Source organism: Bos indicus, chromosome 3 (assembly GCF_029378745.1).
Source record: "Bos indicus isolate NIAB-ARS_2022 breed Sahiwal x Tharparkar chromosome 3, NIAB-ARS_B.indTharparkar_mat_pri_1.0, whole genome shotgun sequence".
Taxonomy (NCBI): Eukaryota; Metazoa; Chordata; class Mammalia; order Artiodactyla; family Bovidae; genus Bos; species Bos indicus.
In genome coordinates this window covers 113,262,339-113,283,766 of record NC_091762.1, presented here as the reverse complement: position 1 = coordinate 113,283,766, position 21,428 = coordinate 113,262,339, and the positions used below count along the sequence as shown (strand labels likewise).

General features: G+C 48.8%; 2 protein-coding genes and 1 non-coding gene across 12 annotated transcripts in view; all 3 read right to left on the bottom strand.

The window, feature by feature from the left end:
- The window catches only part of SAG (S-antigen visual arrestin), a 41,374-nt gene extending 29,421 nt beyond the window's left edge, over nt 1-11,953 (bottom strand). For 3 of the 5 annotated variants that reach the window (XM_070786909.1, XM_070786911.1, XM_070786912.1), the window contains exon 1: nt 173-11,953. In XM_070786909.1, coding sequence (XP_070643010.1) covers nt 173-235 — 63 coding nt within the window. In that variant the 5' untranslated portion in view covers nt 236-11,953. The remainder of the gene's footprint in view (nt 1-172) is intronic. The other 2 variants (XM_070786910.1, XM_019957932.2) reach the window with 2 other exon arrangements.
- Nucleotides 11,954-12,085: 132 nt separating this feature from the next.
- ATG16L1 (autophagy related 16 like 1) overlaps nt 12,086-21,428 on the bottom strand; it is a 44,245-nt gene continuing 34,902 nt past the window's right edge. For all 6 annotated transcript variants that reach the window (XM_070786906.1, XM_019957929.2, XM_070786907.1 and 3 more), the window contains 6 exons: nt 17,841-17,961; nt 17,461-17,566; nt 15,463-15,612; nt 15,317-15,364; nt 14,426-14,527; nt 12,086-13,635 (listed from right to left, as the gene is read on the bottom strand). In XM_070786906.1, the coding sequence (XP_070643007.1) occupies nt 13,542-13,635; nt 14,426-14,527; nt 15,317-15,364; nt 15,463-15,612; nt 17,461-17,566; nt 17,841-17,961 (621 nt within the window). In that variant the 3' untranslated portion in view covers nt 12,086-13,541. The remainder of the gene's footprint in view (nt 13,636-14,425; nt 14,528-15,316; nt 15,365-15,462; nt 15,613-17,460; nt 17,567-17,840; nt 17,962-21,428) is intronic.
- On the bottom strand, nt 19,540-19,801 carry LOC139182394 (small Cajal body-specific RNA 6). The gene has a single exon (XR_011566059.1). It is a non-coding gene; the product is annotated as a small Cajal body-specific RNA 6 (non-coding RNA).

The window sequence follows — 21,428 nt, the reverse complement described above, 5'->3', positions numbered from 1 at the left end:
CTGTTTCTGCAAGTCATCCCTTTACATCTCATCTATCATCCAGCAGACAGAGATGGATGACACTCACATCGCTTCCATTGACCTCACAGGGTTTTGATATTGATCCCATCTATTCAAAAAGCTCCTTAAAAAAAAAATCATCACTCAAGCCCCTCACATCTGCCCCACTTACCGATTTATCACGGGAGATCTTCTTGAAGATAACGTGGTTTGGTGCAGGCTTATTGGCCTTCATACTGGCTGCCGTGTTAACTGACCCTGGCAGTTTCTTCCACTTTAAGGTGTACGTCAGGTGTTACAGGGCTGCAGAAAGGTAGAGCCATCCTAAATATAACATCTAGAACATTATCGGAATAAAACCTACTCATGAGATACTGTGCAGGCATTAGACATTCCCTTTTACCTCGATATCCACGTTTGACTCAATAAGGCCTTTGTCTGGTTTGTATTTCACTAGTGAGCTCCTTTTTTTTTTTTTTTTAAAGGTATTTATTTTTTCTTGATAAGGCTCATACACTTCTTAGTAAGCCTCACCAGCAAACCTCACTTCTTAGTAAAACTCACTTCAGATAGATTCCCATGAGAAGGTTTTACTTTGAGACTAAGCTTTGGTATCATCACAGTAAGCCAGATTGATTTTAAAATTCTATCTTGACGATGTATCATGGCAATTAAGGTAGAAAAAGTTCCTGCAAACCACAACCTAACCACTTCATGAATATCATTTGAAAAATCCGTTAAATCCCCTAAAAGTTCTGCTCAGCAATTTACACTAAGCAGAGTTTCTCTCTCACCATCCCCAGCTCTATCCACAACAAAGAAGCCGTCCGAGCTGTCTGAAATTCAACGCCTTCTGAGTTTCCCTAACAAGTAATGTCCGTGGAAAGTAACTGGGTCAGACTGACTGCATGAAGATGCCAGTCTCCCTGGTCCTGGCTCTTTCCTGACCTGCCCCGAGGTTCTGTGAAGGCTTTGCTGGAGGATGGTCACGTACCTTGTGCGACCAGCCGGGAGGGCCCAGGAGGTGGGGAGAAGGTGTGCGTGCCCTCCAGGGTGAGCAGACAGCCAACCCCTGTTCCGTCTACCCAGACAACTCCGCACGGACCCTGGCTGACCGCTCAGGGGGATTTGTAGGGAACTGGGAGAGTGTGCCCCGCACCCACGTCTCAGTGTCTAGAAGCCAAATCCCATTGAAGGAGCAGAGTGGTAACTGGATTAGTGCTGAGGCGGACGGAATGGTAGCTTCAGCAGTTCTCAGCATTAGGCAAGGGCCTCTCGGTCTCCCTCCAGAGGGGCTCACGATGGGCTCGCAGGAGCCAACCAGCTTGAGCAGGGAAGGGTGGTGGGGGGGAGGGATGACAGCTAGACTAAAGCTACTTTCTATCTTAACCCACTTTGGGTTCTGGAAATAGACTGATTATCCCTTCCTCCTGCTATCACCAGGAGAAGGGATTTTCCAGAGCTCAACCAACTTGATTAAACTCAGCAGGCAGCTAATGCAACCTTGGGGGTGGGGATAGAGACAAAAAGGTCAAGGAGAAATGTCAACCTTAAGATGAATCCTGGTGTTACGCAAGCCAAACGGGTGCTATCCTTCTTCTCCTCCCCGTGTCCTATCCATTAGGTCATGAGTCCTGTCAATTTTGCCCCCGGCGTCCTCTGAATCAGTCTGGTCCTCCCACCCCCACAGGGTCCACACTAGCCCCTCGGCTTTCCCAGACTATAATGTCTCCTGCTGTCTAAGTACATCCTTCCGAGCCCTGAGTAGCCACCCTCCCGCTTAGCATCTCACCTTGTTCTCGGCTATAGGCACAGAACTTCAGTTTTGAAAAAATTGTTTATTTGGCTGCACTGGGTCTTAGTTGTGAGATCTTCAGCCTTAGTTGCAGCACGTGGGATCTAGTTCCCTGACCAGGGATCAAACCTGGGCCCCCTGCATTGGGAGGTGGAGTCTTAGCCACTGGACCCCCACGGGAGTCCTAGGTACAGAACTTTAAAGGCACACACTCCAGCCTCTGCCCCATCTCCCTGCAATGCACACCCATCATTGCTTCTGCCTGGAACCACCCTCATCTCCCATACTCCTTGATTCTTTCCACCCTTCAGACTTCAGTCACCTCCTCAGGGGAGCCTTCCCCCACCTCCAGACTAGGTTGGAGGCTCTTCTGCATTTGATGCTTGTCTGCAAGATAATTTTATGGTCTCTCGTCTCATACTTGACTCTAGGCTCCATGAGGTCAGGGACCCCACGCTGTTTTGTTTCCCCTGTTTATATTCCAGTGCCTGGAACAGAATATTCAGGGAACGAATGCAGGGCATAGTGTGGCCACTAACACGTGTGTGTTTTGGACTTGAGCTGGTGTCTCGAAATGAAGCCAGTCTAAGCAGAAAGCCAGTTCTGATGTTTGGGGTGTTAGTATCTATTGAAACACCCCACTGGCTTCCCATCTAAACCCTGCATGACCTGGGTCCCCTTTTCATAACTTTGTTCACTTTGCTCCCATCAGCAGGCCTCTTGGCTTTTCTTCAAACCTGCCTCAGGGCCTTCGTACCTACTATTTCTTCTTCTGGAACACTTTCCCCACAGATAGTCACTCGGCTCATTCCCTTTATTCCTTTGAGTCTTGACGTCACTGTCACCCTGTCCATCTATATCCTGGTGTACCACCCCATCCAACACTTCTGTCCTTCTCCTCAGCATTCCCTTCTTCTGTAGCACCTACCACCATCTAACATAGAGAACTGATTAATTTCTTGTTTATTGTCTGTCCCCCACCCCACCACTGTTAGATTGTAGGTTCCAGGAATGAAGAGATTCTTGACTATTTAGTTCCTCTCCCATCTCCAGTATCTAGAATAGGGGCCTCCATAAGCTTGGAGAAAATCAATGAGTCATTGGATTGCAACAGTATGCTGGCTGGCAACAGCTGAAATTGGGAAATTCTTTGAGAATAAAAATTTAAAAATATATCTAGATAAACAGATCTAGTTCCTTAACCAGGGATCAAACCAGGATTCCCTGGGAGCAGGGAGTCTTAACCCTTGGACCATCAGGGAAGTCCCAACTTTTAAAAATTTTAACGGAGGAATGTCAGCCAAGAAATGTAAAGAGAGTGATAGAATTAGAAAAACACCACTTGATAAACTCTGACTGTACTAATTGTGCCTTTTTATTTTCTATAATTTTGATGCTCTGACACCTGGAGCTTTGCTGACCCTGGAGAGACTGCCATCCCAGGGCTAGCTTTTTCCTAGTGACTGTTTTTCACATCCGTATCAGCCCACCCAGGATGGGAACACACCAAAGGCCTCCTTTCCTGCTTTGCTGGGGGTCTCACTCTGAACCATTACTGCCTTGCCCCCGTCAGTCACCCTGGGGCCAGGTGTCAGACAACTAGAGATAGCGCCTGCACCCCAGAGCCCATCCTAAGTCTGCTTATCTTGTCTCACCAGTTCTTTCTCAGGGAAACCACAAAAAACCTCTTGCCCGTGTTTTCTCCTTGATCCTTCTACCGCCCGATTGGCCCCTGGTGCTTCCATGGGTGGCCTGCCCCACTTTGGGGAACTGTAAGTAATAAACTATCTTTTCAATAATAATGTCTTCTGAGCCACTGATCTCACCAGAGCTGAATAACAGTAAAGCTTAACACTGTAAAACACTGATGACGTTATTGACTCAGATGAGGATTCTTTCAGTCAGTTCAGTTGCTCAGTCGCGTCCGACTCTTTGCAACTCCATGGATTGCAGCACGCCAGGCCTCCCTATCCATCACCAACTCCCGGAGCTCACCCAAACTCATGTCCATCGAGTCGGTGATGCCATCCAGCCATCTCATCCTCTGTCGTCCCCTTCTCCTCCTGCTCACAATCCCTCCCAGCATCAGGGTCTTTTCCAATGAGTCAACTCTTCGCATGAGGTGGCCAAAGTATTGGAGTTTCAGCTTTAGCATCAGTTGTTCCAAAGAACACCCAGGACTGATCTCCTTTAGGATGGACTGGTTGGATCTCCTTGCAGTCCAAGGGACTCAAGAGTCTTCTCCAACACCACAGTTCAAAACCATCAATTCTTCAGTGCTCCGCTTTCTTCACAGTCCAACTTTCACATCCATATGTGACCACTGGAAAAACTATAGCCTTGACTAGACAGACCTTTGTTGGCAAAGTAATGTCTCTGCTTTTGAATATGCTATCTAGGTTGGTCATAACTTTCCTTCCAAGGAGTAAGCGTCTTTTAATTTCATGGCTGCAGTCACCATCTGCAGTGATTTTTTACTACTGGTATCAAAACCATTATGTGAAGAGTTGAAGAGGAAATGTCTGTTCCTTTGACACCAAAGTGATGCCATATGGATCAAGACTTCACAAGGTGCAAGCCTTCTGCAATCACATAACAGGGGGACCAGGCGTGGTCTGAAGTCAATCTTAGCATCTCCAAAGTGTCAACCACTGTGATGTATCATCTTAAGACAGCTGGAATCCATCAAGCCTTTAGACATCACCTCTCATTTGTAGGACATACAAAGAATAGCTAGATGAGACCACAAGAAAGCTACCAGATGAATGTAGAAAGTAGCTGGTATCTTTCATAAGTAAATGTCATAGAAAAGAGATGCACTGGATTAAAAGACAGTTAAGGGACTCAACATCCAGATGTACTGTGTGGTCCCCATTGAATAAACAGGATGCATAGACATTTTGGGCCCACTGGGAAAATCTGAATATAATCTAATTATGTGTCAGTAGATGTTTGTTGGGGCTTCTCTAGTGGCTCAGACGGTAAAGAATCTGTCTACAATACAGGAGACCCGGGTTCAATCCCTGGGTTGGGAAGAGCCCCTGGAATATGTTTGTTATTTGACCTCAGACAGGTAGCATGGAAATTACTGGACGAGGAAGGTAGAGACTGTGACTAAACAAGGTCACAGGATGGTGTGTGCAGTATGATCGCATTTTGCAAATGCACAAGTCTATGTGTGGGTATATGTGGACACGTGTGTTTTCATCCACATCATATGCAGTCTTTGGGATAGGAACCAAGGAGCTGACATTGGTGGTCTGTGTGAAGGGAATGCTAGGTTTTGTTAAGAAATCTTCTCTCTTCCCTTAAAAGAAAAAAAAGAAAGAAAGAAATAAGGGAATTTCCGATGGTCCAGTAATTGACGAGCTCTCACTGCCGGGGGCCCGGGATCAATACCTGTTGGGAAACTAAGATCCCACAAGCTGTGAGGTGCGTTTTTTTTTTTTTTTTTTTAAGAGAGGAAGAAAAACGACTGGGCCCTTCTAGTGTCTCCATCAGATAGGCTGCCCTGAGCCGTGGGTGCCCCTGGGACCCCATTCTCCTGAAGCTGTGTTAGCCCCAGGTCCCCAAGGTCTCAGTCACTGACCTGTCAGCACTGGGACAGGTAGGAGAATCTGGGGTGCACTGCACGCCAGACCTCACTCTTTTTGGAAATCATAGTCTCTGGTAGTCCCTCCCAGCCCCTGGTCTGTAATGCACTTTTCTCCGCTTGGTGAAGAATTGAGGAAAATAGGGACATTGTTGTCAGTTTTTTCATAGACCCAAATGTTTTCAATATAAAGGGTGGTTCTTTATTCTAAGGTTATGAAGTTCTAAATTTTTCTTTTTTCTTCCTTATTTGAAGTTTTAAATTTTTAAATATAAATGTCCTTCTTCTTCCTCCCCAATCTTTATAGATACATACTCTACATGCAACCAAATCTACTCAAGTACAGAGTTTGATGAAGACCCAACATTTCCGTCGCCCCTGAAGGTCCCCTGGCATACCTTTCAGTCAACTTCCCGTCCCAGGTGAGCATTGATTTGCCTCCAGTCATTTGTTTTGCATTTTCTAGAATTGATTATGAATTTAAACAAAGAGCGAAAAGCTGGAATAGTATAATAATAATCACCCCCATAGTCAACACGGAGATTCAACATTTCACTGCATGTGCTCATCTCTCTCTTGCTTTTCTCCTTTTGAACCATTTGAAAGTAAACTGCAGACACACACTTTACCCATAAATATTTCAGAATGCAGCTGCTAAGCATAGGGAACAAAGTGTTCTTCCTTTTATAAAATAGAGATGAGTGTAGATGGCAGTTCAGGGAAAAAAAAAAAAAAATTCCTTACTTGACCAAAATGAAAAGTTTTCCAACTCTTGCTACAGTTCTTCTGGAAATTTACTGGTCTATTAATTCTCAGAGTCTAGGAACCACTCCCTGGCTATGCATTACTTGTTTCTTTCGTCAGATCCAGTGAGAAGCAGCTACAAGCCCCGCGTTTCATTTCCCAACACCAAACGCAGTGCCAGCTCGAGGGGGTGGGGGGTGGGATGTGCAGCTAAGCGTCTTAGAGGCTTTGGGGGCTAGGTGATCGTCTTAGGGGGTTATTAGGGCACATGCATGAGGGAAACTGGTTCAGTCTGCTAACCTATCAACTGCAAAATGAAAACCTGTGTCCTCAACTGCTTTAGTTTTACTGAAGCAGAGAGCACTGGACAAGTCTGAGGTTGCTGTTATTTATGAAGAGTGCCAGGGAACCAGAAATACCTTAATTCCAACATGTACCCTTAGTCAACTGGCCGTAAGAATAGAGGGCTGTTGTTATGGGTTGGGCTGGCTAATATCTGAAATCCCAAGTGGAACCCCATGGGCAGAGATCCTTGAAAAACACCTAGTCTACATGCCATCCTGCCAGGGGCAGACCTTGTGTCGCGCTCCTCTACAATACCCATAGGAAGTTGTTGGATGCTTCCAGGGACGGGGAAATCACTACCACTTTTATTTGAAATAACGGGAAGTGTGAGGAAATTTTTTGTAAGGATGGAAATCAGCCTCCCTTCTACCTCTCTGCATGGGTCTAAGTTAATCCAGTCTCTTCCACATGTCAGTCTTTCCTGATTAGAATGTTGTTTGTTGTTGTTAGAATATAGGTGCTCAATCCTCATGGGCACCGAAACTCTCACCACTGGGGTCCTCCCCTCAGACAGATGTCAAATATCCCTCCTGAGGCATCACGCTGACAAGGGTGCCTAACACTGAAGGTTTCTGTGTGTGGGAAGCAAGTTGTACAAACGCCCCAGACTAGAGTCCTAGATGGTCATGGCTCACTGATAAGTCCACTCCAATCCTGAGAAACTAGATCTGCCTCACTGTATTCTCTTCTCCATCTGCAGAAGGAGTCAAGGAAAGGCATCAAACATACAGGGGAAACCTTGAAAAGGTCCTGATCCACTTTCCTTCGCCCTGAGGTTAGCGCTTCTTCCTTTCTGGTCCTGCCACATGGATCCCGACGCTGGAGGGGGCTTCAATGCCGAGCCTGGAGATGACACCATTGAGGTGCTTCCTCCTGAAGCTGAGCTGAAGCTGAAGCTCCAATATTTTTGCCACCTGATATGCAAAGAGCTGACTCACTGGAAAAGATAGAGGGCAAGAGGAGAAGGGGCGGTAGAGGATGAGATGTTGGATGACATCACTGACTCAATGGACATGAATTTGAGCAAACTCTGGGACATGGCAAAGGACAGGGAAGCCTGGCATGCTGCAATCCATGGGGTTGCCAAGAATCGGACACAACTTAGCAGCTGAACAACAACACACTGAGACGCATACTCCTGTAGCTAAGCAAAACTAGGCAGAGCCTTCTGGAGAAGTCTGTTACAGCATGTCTCCCCAGACTCCCGTCTTGTAGCCCGTTTACCCCTCCGTGTGATGATATTCAGAGGTGGGGCAGTCGAGAGAGGTCATCAGCATGGTCCTGATCTGACAGGATCACCGTTCTCCTTGCACGAACAGTCCCGTGAGCACACAGCTCAGCGGCTGCGAGGCCTCAGGATGAAGGACACCTGCCAGCATCTTCGGCCAGGACTCCCGTCTCCAGGTGTGAGACACTTCTGTTGTTTAAGCCATGTAGGCTGCAGAACTTGCAGCCTTGCAGCCCAAGATGAGCAAGACAAGGGCCCACACTTCCCTACGGAGAGATCAGAAGTTTAGAAAAAAAGAAAAAAGACACTCATCTAGCTTAAGAAATAGCCTTTCTTCTTCAAACTCGATGTGGTGCTCATACAACACTGTGAATGCACTAAATGCCATTGTTCAGTTTAAAATGACTAATTTTATGTTAATTTCAACTTAATACATTTAAAAATAGTAGAAAAAGAAACTCAGTTATTTTTACCTTGTGACCCAGTGCGTGTCTGCATGCTAAGTCACGTCAGGGGTGTCCAACTCTTTGCGAGCCTATGGACTGTAGCCCACCAAGCTCCCGTCTATGGGATCTTCCAGGCAAGAATACTGGAGTGGGTTGCCATTAAGGAAATTATTTATTTCGGCTGTGCTGGGTCTTCACTGCCACACTCGGGCTTTCTCTAGTTGTGGTTTATGGGCTTCTCGTTGCAGTGGCCTCTCGTTACGGAGCACAGGCTCTACGCATGCATGCTTAGCTGCTCATGGCATGTGGGATCTTCACAGACCAAGGATTGAACCCATGTCTCCTGCATTTCAAGGCAGACTCTTAATCACTGGACCTCCAGGGAAGCCTGTCTTTTCTTTTTGCTGATTCAATTCTATTAAATAGAAACTTTAGAGTACCCACTCTGTGCTTAGCATGACCTGAAAGTCAAAGATATGGTTGATTCTGAGATCTCTGGCTTGTGCCCTCTTAGAACCTCCGCTGCCCCTTCAGGGAGTAGCAGAACCTATGGCTTTCTTTCAATTTGGCTGTGCTGGGTCTTAGCTACAGTCTGCAGGATCTTTTGTTGTGGCATGAGACTGAGTTGCAGGATCTAGTTCCCTACCAGCGATTGAACTTGGGCTCCTTGCATTGGGAACTCAGACTCTTGGCCACTGGACCTCTAGGAAGTTCCTCGTACGGTTATTTAGAAACTGGTCTGCGTACAGCCTGTCTTCTTACGGGCCTGGCTCACAAGCATACCTATCTACTGTTTAAGTCTGTTTCTCTGGAGAAACGAAGCCCAAAGCCTGACTTCCCCTGCCCTCTTCCCCAGGTCCTAGGGTGGGAGCAAATCCACAGGGCCTGGCATACGGCAGCCTCCAGGGCGAATGTTCCTAGTGGTGGTGGTGGTGGTTTAGGGGCTCAGTCGTGTCCGACTCTTTGAATTCATGGACTGTGTAGCCCACGAGGCTCTCCTCTGTCCATGAGATTTTCCAGCTAAGAATACTGGAGAAGGTTGCCATTTCCTTCTCCGGGGATCTTCCTGCCCCAGGGATCAAACCCAGGTCCCCTGCACTGTAGGCAGATTCTTTACCACTGAGCCACCAGGGAAACCCACAATGTTTGCATGTGGGATACAAACATCATTTACATGAGGAAAGTCAACCAAATCCAGCTGGGACCTCAGGTGCCAGAACTGCTGTGGAGGTTCTCCTCCATGTCCCCATGCTGCTGGGCAGTGCCCCTCAGAGGCAGGCAGGGCTGCTCATGCCATCTGCTCCAGCCAGTGGGTAACAAAGGTGACCAGGTGGAGCTACAAGTGACCCCACAGACGCCTGCCTTCTTACTGCATCCTCCTTGTTTCCCCTGCTGATGGCAAATGAACGGCCAGATCAGAGGGGGCCACCCTCTACCAGTCTCCCTGAACCCGGCTGGCTACGCCCGCTCACACAAACGATGCTCATTTGGAACCATTACGTGTCATGGTGCTTTGTTACGCAGCAAAAACTAACTGGATCTTGACTCAAGCAAGCCAATCATAAGAAACATTGGCACCATCAGAATTCGAAATGGACTGGATCCTGGATGACACTGTTGTTGTTCTCTAGTTGCTCAGTCGTGTCCGCCTCTCTTGTGACCTCATGGACTGTGGCCCACCAGGCTCCTCTGTCCATGGGACTTTGCAAGCAACAATACTGGAGTGGGTTGCCATTTCCTTCTCGAGGGGATCTTCCTGACCCAGGGGTGGATGACACTGGGACTGTTAATTCTGAGGTGTAATTATGGCATGGTGTCCTTATTAGGTTGCATGCTGATCTATGGGAGCAATGTCATACTTGAGGTTTGCTGTAAAACACTCTGTCAAAATTGCTGAGGCAGGAAGGGGGCTCCGACACTGGCATTTCCTCCACTCCTGTGGGTTCTGGATCCTCCAGACGTGGATGCTCCCATCACGCCCTTCACTCAGGGTTGGAAGACGGGAGCTCGGCCCCCAGCAGGATCCATGAAGGAGAGCTGGGAGCAGCTGAAGGCCCCACCGTGGACCAGACCATTGAGAGGATGGAGGAGCCTCTGGAGAGCATGCAGGGAAGTTCAGAGGCACAGGTGGAAACCAGAGCTCCAGGAGGCAAGAATCGTCTTGTGGATCCAAGTCCGCTCTTACTGGCACGCGCCACACATCCGACGTGTCTCCACAGAATTTATGTGAATACAGGTGCGCCTCACTTTACACAAGATTTCCAAGGTTAACTGGCTTGAAAACGGGATTTCTAAGAGGCGCCTCCTGCTGCCGCACACTGTGAGCGGGCAAAGTGGAGGTCCCCGGGCACCAGTGCCCACCCACGGGCCAGGACTCCAGAACATCTTTTTGCTTAGCTGGGAAGCTCTCCCCCAATTGTGACAGGAGACCCTTCAGCTCTGACAGAATTCGAGAGCCGCAGCTTCTGTCTTACCATCCGAGACCCCTTGTGAGAACAGGCACGACTTGCAGGTTTCCTCACTGCCCCCTTCCTCTCAGGGCTCCGCCCAGGCCATGAGCTTCAAGTCCATGGTCTCGTTCCCCAAAATCACGGTTGACCGAGGCCATGCCATAGGTGTGAAGGCACACAGGTAGCTTGACACACCTGCAAAACGTGGCCTTTCCGAGCACACATGCTCCTGCAGTCAGGGCGGGCCTCTCCGTTGCCCAGGGTCCACACGAAATTTCCTGTGTGCCATGATGTGAGGACACATCAGGGCTTTACTAGATTTGTCAGATAAAGGTGAATGTGTGCACAGTATGTGCCTTAAGACAGATACAGAACTTGATACACCACACGATTCTGGGGAATGACTGAGGGAATATAAACTTTTGCCTGTGTCAGGTGGCATATAGGATCCTAGTTCCCCGACCACGGATTGAACCCATGCCCTTTGCAGAATTGCCGAGTCCTAACCACCGGACAGGAAATTCCTGAGAATATAATTTTAAGTCTTGAACTGTCAACCTGAGACAGGCTAATGTCTGGATCAAAGCCCACTCCAGCTCCAACCAGCCAGGATTTGCTCAGGGAAATTTTAAAAACTCCCATGCCCACTACTGCCCTGACCAATGGAACCAGGAGCACTGGGGGAGGGGCCCAGAGGACCTGAGAGACAGAGAACAGACCATGAGGTCGAGGGAAGCATGTTCCACCATGGTGGGAGCCCGCCCTGTACCCCAGCCTTGACGGTTGGGCGAGCTGAAGAGAGCAGACACGCTCCCCTGCAAAGTGAAGGAAAACAGGACCATCAGGCTACTGGCCTGCTTGCTTTCAGCCTTTCTGAAGAATGACTTACCTCCTTGAAGGTGACTGCCATGGACTCCCCTCTTTCCACTGTCTGGCTGCCCCTGAGACTTCAGGTCATGATGGAACCCCAACTCAAGCTGCTGGACGACTGAGTGGTGATGGGCTGGACAGAGGTCCTCGGGAGCAGGGGGGATGCTCCAGGGAGACTCTAATTTGTTATGCCACAAGGCTGCTTCTAGATATCTTGAGCTGCTCTGAATAAATCACTCCTCAGTGAGAAAATTTATGCCCCTTCAGCACAGAAGAGGCCTGGAGGCTGGGAGACTCAGACAGTTCACGATCTATCCTATGGACAGCATCTCCAGCGTGGGGACCGGGGCTCCTATGCCCACAGTGTGGAGCACACCACACAGCTACCAAAACCCCAAAGACAGCCTTTTCTAGATTCAGTTAAGATCTGCAAGTAACATGGAACTGGAACACTGATGTTTACAGACAACAGTAACAATGAACCACGGGGTAAGGCACTAGCAAAGTATATTAACCATTATTTACAAACAAATGAGTGCCAGGAAAATAAACGAAAGAAACAGCTTTTTGCCCTTAGGATGAAGAAGGATAAAATAACCACCAAGAGGCATGGAGTTTTGAAAAGTATATAACAGATTTCTTCTTTTATTTACAATCAAGTTCTGTTGGGCAACATAATTAAATAAATAAAAGATGTGCCCTGGCCTGTGAACTTCAACTCCTCTCAACGCAAGTCCTCTGTACAGCAAATGAGGGAGGCGAGGGCAGGGGAAAGGGGGCACGTGAATCACCCGCCCTCGCCCTGCCCTAGCACTCGCCCCCAACTGCCTGGAGAACAAGTATGGAAGGAAAAAAAATAAAGTGCAAATGAGTAAGTGACAAAAAATAATGGTGTTTCAGCCGCTCAAGAAACTAAATTTTTATAAACAACTAAGATGGTAAAGATACATGGTTTTGTTTTTTTTTTTTAAACTGCACAGGCCAGTTTTTCCCTGGCCTTGTCACATGTCCTGAAATCTAAAGATGGCATTCCCACGCTTCCTGGAATGGGCTTCCTGCACTAAAGCACCGAGGGGGTATTGCACGTAGGCCTGGCAAAGGGGCATGACCCGGAACTGCTGGCTCAGGGGTAATACCCCCGAGGCCTCCGATCCCACCCGCCAGCCACCCTCACCACGTGGCGGGAAGAAGGTGGTGGGCCGGTGGCCGGCAAGTTCCAGGTGATTCGGGAAATCAGTCTTCGATGACTGACAGCACACCCGCTCTTCTGGAAAAAGTGTTTTGCGCTTCCTCTGCTACCGCTGCCCCCAGTTTTTTTTTTTAAATGAAACAGATTTATTTCTTAGTCAAGAAATAAATATGTAGAACTGTTGGCGGCAGGGCTAGGGAGAGGCAGTTTTGAAGGACAGTTGCTTTCCAAGAACGCTTTGGGAGAGCTAGGGAATTCCAACAGCGATCAGATGAGACCAGAGTAAGAGCCTCTAATACAGACACAGAGCAGCAGGGAGGACCCCAGGCCCACGTCTCCTCAGAGACCAGGGCAGCCCCCACGGGCTACCTGAGGGTGGGGGGGCGGGGGGGTTCCTGTTTGGGTTTCTGTTGATCCGATGATTAAAGCAGGTTCCCTGGGAAAACGACCCAAGGTGACAGGACATGCATCAGGCCAGGACGGACCCTGGAGGATGGGAGAAAGCATGGGGGAGAACCAACGCCCCGGCGTGGGGGCACCTTTGGCACTGCCGCCCAGGAGGAGCGCGCGGGCGCCCGCGCGGCCCGCACTGAGGTATGCGAGACGGGCGCCAGTAGTGTTGTTTCCCCCTCGAATCACGGCAGGATCCTCAGCCCCTGGCTGAGGGACCGCAGTGTCAGTGTCTGCAGTGTTAACTCTTTCAGGCTGGGAGGGGCCTCAGCCGCAACCCTCAGGAACCCTGATTGCAGGCAGGCCTCAGGGCCCCGGCTCAAGCTCTTCTCGGGAGGTCAAAGCCACACCCAACACGCCACCTGCCAGGACAGAGCTGTGGGGCCCGCCTGCTCCTCCAGCTCCAGATCGCTCTCTCCCGCCGAGGGGCTGTCAATACTCCGACCACAGCACGGCCTTACTTCCTTTGTCCACAGTGACCACGTGGGAGCCGGCGGGGGACCAGGCCACCGCGTTGATGGACGAGCTTCAAAGGGAGAGGTGGGGACACGGGTGAGACCTCAGTGAGCCGAGCGCCAGGCTCCCTCCAGGGCTCTCTCGCCAGCAGGGAGTCAGTCAGGCCTGTCCCAGCACCCGGTTTAACGCCAGTGTGGCCCCCCACGCACAGGCAGGCGCTCACAGAGCAGAAGAACTAGGAGGAAGCCCACCGTGATTGCAGGAGGCAGTTTAGGAAGAAAGGGAGCCAGGCCTCATCACGTTTGCCCTCAGGAAGTAGCTCTGAGTGAATTAAGAGCGACCGCAGCCTCTGAGGAGCACCTCAGGGCGCCTGGCACTGGGCGGGCAGTGAGCGGTGGCCCCGGGCCTGCCTTCACAGCAGCAGCTGAGCTTGTGGGGACAGGACAAGCTGAGAGAGAAAGGCGCCTGGGGGAAAGTATGCGAAAACCAGTGGTCACAAGCAGTCAACTTCCTGAGGAAAGGGACTAGGAGGGAGACAGGGCCGCAGAGAGGGAGGAGAGCAGTGAAGGGGCGGGAGGAAGCGGGGGCGCACACATGATCCAAGAGGCAGAACGCGGGCTCCAAGCCTTTTTCCAGTGGCCGCCCTAACTGGAACGTCCTGGAACATAAATGAGCAGGACCCAGCGGTCTGCGGTCCAGTGAGAACGGCCCCAGCTTCTCTGCACTGACCTCACCCGCAGCAGAGCACCCAAGTGGACATGGCCCTCGTAGGGTCGACCCGGGCCCACGCCCAGGAGAGCACTGGCCCCTGGGATGGAGCCACTGGCCTGCTCAGTGCCTCAGAGGGGCTGCTGTCTCACCTGTGATGCTTTGAGAGGACCTTCTCCACTTTCCCAGACAGCACGTTCCAGATGTACAGCGAGCCCTCGGCCGCGCCCGCTGCTACGTAACTACCGTCAGGGCTGGAGGACACACAAGAGAAACGGTGTCCGTCACCCACTCTCAAGTCAGCGTCCTCACACGGACCTCTCCCCAGGAAGTCAAGGTTTGCTCTTCGCTTACGAGTCAAACTCATGACCACTTCTGAGTACCCAGGAACCCCAAGATGCTATTCACAGCCATTTTGGCTGAAGCTGCTAGACCGTTATCTGGCCTCACCAGCTACTGAGAAATGGTGCCACCGCAGTACTTCTGGGGGGCACAAGCCCCCAGTCATCTCGAGCACACAGGGAGGTCAAAGGCAACCCCAAGTGGTGAAGGGTTTCCCTCAGCTGGTGGACTGCCTGGTCACACGGTTCAGCGAAAGCAGAAAAGGAACAACGTGTGGACTGTGGAGGACCTTCTCCACAGTACCGGCCCTGACCCTGGCAGTGTGTCTGTGAGAACGGCCACACTCAGACGGGAGAACAGGAAAGGGAGGGAGCCATTCCGCTGTGCTCCAGGAGACTCCCCACCCTTCCCGAAAAGCTCTCAGAGCCCTACGGGAACGAGTAGACAGAGGTGAACAAACCAGTCCATCACCGCAGCTTCCGGGATGGCACATGTTCTCAGTCACAGAAGGGACGCTTTAGAAAGAGGGAGTGACAGCAACGTCTAGGACTGAACTTGCAGGTTTGCTCCCGGACACTTGCTCGCGTGGAGACACTGTACAGATTCAGCTCATTTCCAGTGGGAGGAGGCCCCTGCTCTAAACTGAGATGAGCGGTGCTGGGGTGGGCAGGCTGGGGCAGGAGGCGCGCCTCTCCACTAACCTGAACACAGCTCTAGTCCAGTCGGAGCCACACTTGAAGCCTGGCGCGCTGAAACAGACGACGACACCATTACCCCGGAGTCCACGCCACTCAGGGCGTGAGCACAGGCAGGCCTCTGGAAACCCCACCAGAGTGTCTTCAGTTACCTGAATGTCTGTCTGACAGCATTTATTCGTAGGTCTATAATTTTCAGCAGGTCATCTCGAGAGCAGCTGAGGAGTTCAGTTCTTTCTGGATTTAAGTCCAGGGCAGTGATCTTTCCCAAGAGCTCCATCTCTCGGACAATACTCTCTGATCTACAAAAAAGATGGAAGATCTGAGAAAATGTAACAGAAAGGTCAGAACTTCCCCATTCCAAGCAGAGTGGCATGCCATAGAGCAGGAAGGGCAGTCAATTCAACAAGAACGTACTACTCTTCAAGGACAGCAGAAGCGCTCCAAACCTCACACAAACAACCTCAGCCTCGGCTTTTATAATTTTGCCATCAACAGATTCTATTAAGTAGTTGTGAGTATCAGAACTCTGAAACTGGTAAGAATTTCCTTGCTCATTTCTGAAATACAGTAATTGCCAATCAGAGCTTCTGATCAGTATGAAATAAGCAGGGCTACTGTTTAATTTGTATTACTTCAATTTTATCATTTCAGCTTATCCAAAGAGATGTAAATCTGCTTTAGTGGGTCTGGGCTGCCTTCTATGGACAAGTGTGGACTCTCCCGGGAATCCTGCCGTACAAAGTTCAACTCCCAGGCCTTCCAACCCATCCTGGCAACTCTAGACACGGAGCCTGGACACCTGGCCACCTCTTCTTCTTCCTTTTCTTCTCCCAGTTCTCCTCTGGGCCGCGGTCCATGCCAGGTCTGTGAACAGCAATCCTGGACTGGGCCCTGCTGGTGATACAGCCAAGGGAGCTACAAACCCTTCTGTGGTCATTCTGTTGTAAACTTTCAATGAAAAGATTTCCTATCCCAAACCATAACGAAGTAAGAGAGTTTACTTTATTGCTGCTGCTCCACCTCCTAGGACTCGGGGCCTTCATCTGTTAAATTAGGGGATGGACCAGGAGCCTTTTAACATCCAGTTTAGCTCTATAATTCCATACTTCAGTTCAACTGTCAGCCAACCAGTACACCTGAAACTAATCACCAGTTACCCACTTCTAACCAACGCAGTCTCATCCTGACTAGACACCTCCCCTTTTACTCCCCACACCTGGCCCATCACCGAGACTTCAGCTTTCTTTCCATTTCCAGCCACTCAGCCCTCCTGACAGCTCCCTGGGCGCTGCCGTTCTGTCGTTTCACACACCAGCTCTGATAAATCCACTCTCATGTCTTCAAAGTCTTCCTGTGAGGATGTCTCAATTTCTCTCCCATCCAACTTCTCAAAAATTCCGTTTTCCCAAATACTCTATTAGAAGCTGCCAATTAATGCCCTTTTCTGAATATGTTCACTGCATCCTCTCCCTAAATCTGTCATTTATTCTCCACATCTAGTCTGTAAGGAGCTCCGTCTGAAGTCTCCCAGGAACCGACTCCAGCTCCACATCGCCCTCTACTGCCGAGTTCAGCTCCTCAAGACTTCAGTGACGTCCCTGCTCCTCAGACACCCTCTAAAACTGCCAATGTAATCTACCAGACTCTAGCAAAGGAATCTCTGGCTAAACATCCGACAGCTTATAAGATCAAGTCATTCATCAATGGCGTCCAAAGCCTGCGGCAATCCGATCCTACCCACCCTGTCAGTCTCGTCTGCCCTCGCCTGACTCGCTGCCAGCTGCCCTCTGGGGCTCTTCTCTAGACTCATCTTGAGAGACAGTCTTTAATGTCCTTGGACAGCGGTGCCCAGCCCTGCTTCAGCACACCCTGAAGACTTGTATGGCAGTCTCCCCAGTTACACTTGAATCTACCTGACAACCTAGTTGTTCACCTGTTTACCTAGCAGCCAGCAAAGTGACTAGTGAGGACACAGGGCGTGACGACCGTGACGTTCTACTTCAGGGTAAAGACTATCCAACGGGGAAGATAATGTCGACTGCAGCCCGTCTCTGCCATTTCCAGGGCAGAAGCACAACCCACACACGAGATACCATCACAGTTCTGCCCTCTCATCTGCCTCCCCACCAGGCTCGTGGGTGTTTTACCGGATGTCCCAGAAACGAATTTTCTTGTCAAAATGCCCGCTCATCACACACTGCTCTGTGCAGACAATGTCATTGCAGCTGGATCCCGCAAATACTGTCTTTATGCCTGAAAGAAAACCGAACATGAGCAGTCAAGCAGAGACCCCTCCGTGGCTGCGCACCGAGCACCGCTGCCCTCTCACCCTTACTTAGGTCATCAGAACCATTTATTTAAACGAAGCTTCAAACTTGAAAAACAGTCCCTACATCATCGCCACCCAACATGAGACCAGACTCGAAATTCAAAGTGTATCACACTAGATGCAGGCTTTAACACAGAAACAAATGGCTCCGCGATTAGTATCGAATCGTTCACAGACACAGAGACTGAATTTCCTCACAGACTTTGCTGCGTAGATCCCAGAGTTTGAGGGTCCGGTCGTGACTTCCAGAAACGATGCGCGCATTGTCCAGCAGGAACTTGGCAGACAGCACTTTGCCACTGTGTCCCGTGAGCGTGTGCTAGGAGACAGAACAGCCAGGGTGAGCCTCTGGGCGCAGCACTGGGAGTCAGGGGCCAACTGCCCGGGAGCCAGTGCCTCCAAACACCCTGAGGTTCAGTCAGGAGAACTGAGACAGAAGGACAAGCGGCTCAGGGAAACACCCAGGAAGCCTGTTTCTGGGTACTTCCCACGGATGAGGTATCAAGAAGAAGAGATAAATCTCCCATCATAAATAAAAGTTAAAAAAAAAAAAAAGGTAATAGAAAAATAAAAAATCCAACACCACTAGAACAAACTTCACATGACCACATCCTCAGAATAAGGGAAGAGCAGGCAGAGGACCCAAACAGACATTTTTCCAAAAAAACACACACCAGATGGCCAACAGATATATGAGAAATGTAAGCTGGTGTAGCCACTAAGAAAACTGTACAAAAAAGCCCTCCAAAAATTAAAAAAACTGAAACCCCATATGACCCACCAATTCTATTTCTGGGTACTTTTTCCAAAGAAAACAAAACCACTAATTTGAAAAGATACATGCACCCCTATTTTCACTGCAGCATTAATCACAACAGTTAAGATACGGAAGCAAGTTAAGTGCCCAATGGTAGACGAATGAATAAAGACACGGTAAATATATACAATGGAGTATCGAGTCATAAAAAAAGAATGAAATTTTGCCATCTGTGAAAACATGGAGGAACCTAGATGGTATTATGCTAAGTGAAATGAGTCAGACAGACACGAATACCTTACAATTTTACTTATATGAGGGATCTAAAAACCAAATTTAACACCATACAAAACAGAAACAGACTCAGATACAGAGAACATACTGATGGTTGTGGGGGGAGTGGGGGGTATGAGAAAAAAGATGAGCGAGATTAAGAAGTACAAACTCCCAGTTACAAAAGGATTCACAGGGATGGGATCTGCAGCCCGGGAGTACAGTTAATAATACTGCAATGACTCCGCTGACAGATGATAGCTGGATGTATGGTGATGATCGTTTGGCAATGTATAGGAATAATGAACTGCAATTTTGTGCATCTGGGACTAACAGTGTGGTAGGTCAATTTGGAAAAAAAAAAGGACGCATAAAAGAAGTATAATGAAGTACTCAGTAAAGGCTCTACTAAAGACAGCACACAGAACGCAAATAAAAACAGGATACCTGCATTTAGTCTTATCAGCCAACGAAATGGAAAAGAACGATGTATACACAAATGGTATCTATTTAATATTATTAGATTTATGCTGCCTCTTTCATCTTGTGTATTACAGAAAAATAACGTTTGTCTTCTCCTAAGCGTTAAAAAAAAATACATGTAGAAACTTCCTGAATCTGCATCCTCTATAGAGGCTAATTACACAACTTCAAAAAGGGGGGAGGGGATAAGCACCTTCTTGAAATAAGCTCTGTTACAGATACTTGTCTGTACTATTCTTGCCATTTTCTGGAAGTCTGAATTATAAAAAGTCAGTTTCCTATTTAAAGTCAGACCAGGCAGGATCACTGGAGGTATAATTTATAAAAGGAAACATAGGACTCTTTAAATAAACAATTTAGACTTCCAGGAGTTTTTCAATCAGAGGTCTCAGCCTGAAACGTCAGACCACAGCCACAGAGTCCAGTATTCCCAACAATCCCATCTTTTTGTGACCAGCTGTGGGGTGCCAGCCATGGCATCTCCCCTGAGTGGCCAAGGAACGCAGCACTGAGTCGTAACTGAGGATCGCTGCCCTCGACCCATCCCTGCACTACTGGAGCCCAAGGGGAGAGCCGGCTGGGGGTGGCAGGGATGCCAGGAAAAGATTTGGGGAGTCAGCCCCTTTCCTATTTCTCAACATGGATCAACATATTTACGTGTGGAAATCTCAGAGGCTCAGAAGGCATTCAGGTATTCACCAGTGTTTTTTTATAATTTTTTTTTTTAAAGGGGCTTTTTTTTTTGATGAAGGATTTTAGTTCCCCAACCAGGAACTGAACCTGGGCCCTTGGCAGTGACTGGTTCGCCAGGGAATACCATCCTCACCACCCCAAAAAGCAGCTTCTGAAAGACCCTAATATACTTACTGTAACTGCTACCTTCCTGGGTTTCACTCCAAATCCCTGAGCTGAGATCTCAAAGTTGAGAGTTAACATTTTAGAAACCAACCTTCCCTCTCTGCCTGGTAGAACAACTGCACACTATCACAGGAGCAGAAAACTCAGGGCGGCATGTGCTTCCCCTTTTAGAAAGGGAAGTCTGCCCGGACTCCACGACTCCTTCCTCTCACGTTTAAACCTCTGAAGCTGGAACAGCATCCTACAGTCGCGGCCAGCCAGGTGGCAGCCATGCTGAGGCTGTGTGACAACTCCCTACTGATCCTTCTGAAAAGATCAAGAAAGCTCTAGCAACAAAGCTTATGTTAAATACAGTACATTTAACCTGCTCTACTGAGCAATGCTCAGTAGATGTCATCTAATCTGCACAGACCCTGGGGAGAGACCAAAAACTCATGCAGGTACTTCTCATGCTATGTAAGCTGTTAGTAAAAAACTATTTCACCAAAAATTTAAAATCCCTTTTCACACACACAGGGAGGAAAAGACACTGCTCATTAAGTGGGCAATGCCAATGCACTCATTGTGCTGACCCTGCTAAGTCGCTTCAGTCGTGTCCGACTGTGTGACCCCGTAAACAGCAGCCCACCAGGCTCCCCCGTCCCTGGGATTCTCCAGGCAAGAACACTGGAGTGGGTTGCCATTTCCTTCTCCAATGCATGAAAGTGAAAAGTGAAAGTGAAGTCGCTCAGTCGTGTCCGACCCTCAGCGATCCCATGGACTGCAGCCTTCCAGGCTCCTCCGTCCATGGGATTTTCCAGGCAAGAGTACTGGAGTGGGGTGCCATTGCCTTCTCCGTGTGCTGACCCTAACTGCATGTTAATATGGAAATATCCCTACATATTTATCCACTACATTTTTGCTTGTTTCTGTACACTTTTTTCCCTCCATTGGAGTATAACTGCTTTACAATGTTGTTTTAGTTTTGTAACCCACTGCATTCAAAACCGCATAGCCTGGGAATCCACTTTTAACTTCACAGCACAAGCAATTTTCCATGTGACAGCTGAAAATACACGGTCTGGGGGTCCCGCTGTTTGGCCAGAATACCCTGGGTCTCTAAGTCTATAAAACACTAATCTCTTCCTCATGCTGCTTAGAAGGGTGACCCGTGCACACGCACACAGTTGACCCTCTAGAGTTTTTGTAATGTAATTAATATAGGCAAACAGTCTATAATAGGTAAAAGGTCTTCAAGTAATGAGATTATAATCTAATTGAAACTTTCTTGGCCAGCAGACACCTAGATCCCTTTAAAAGTTTCACAATCAGAAATGAGACTACAATGAACATCTATGATTATAAGGCTTCCTTGTGACTTATTTCCTAGCTTTTCACATGTGTTACTTCTAAAAACTCTGGATTTCTGTTTATCT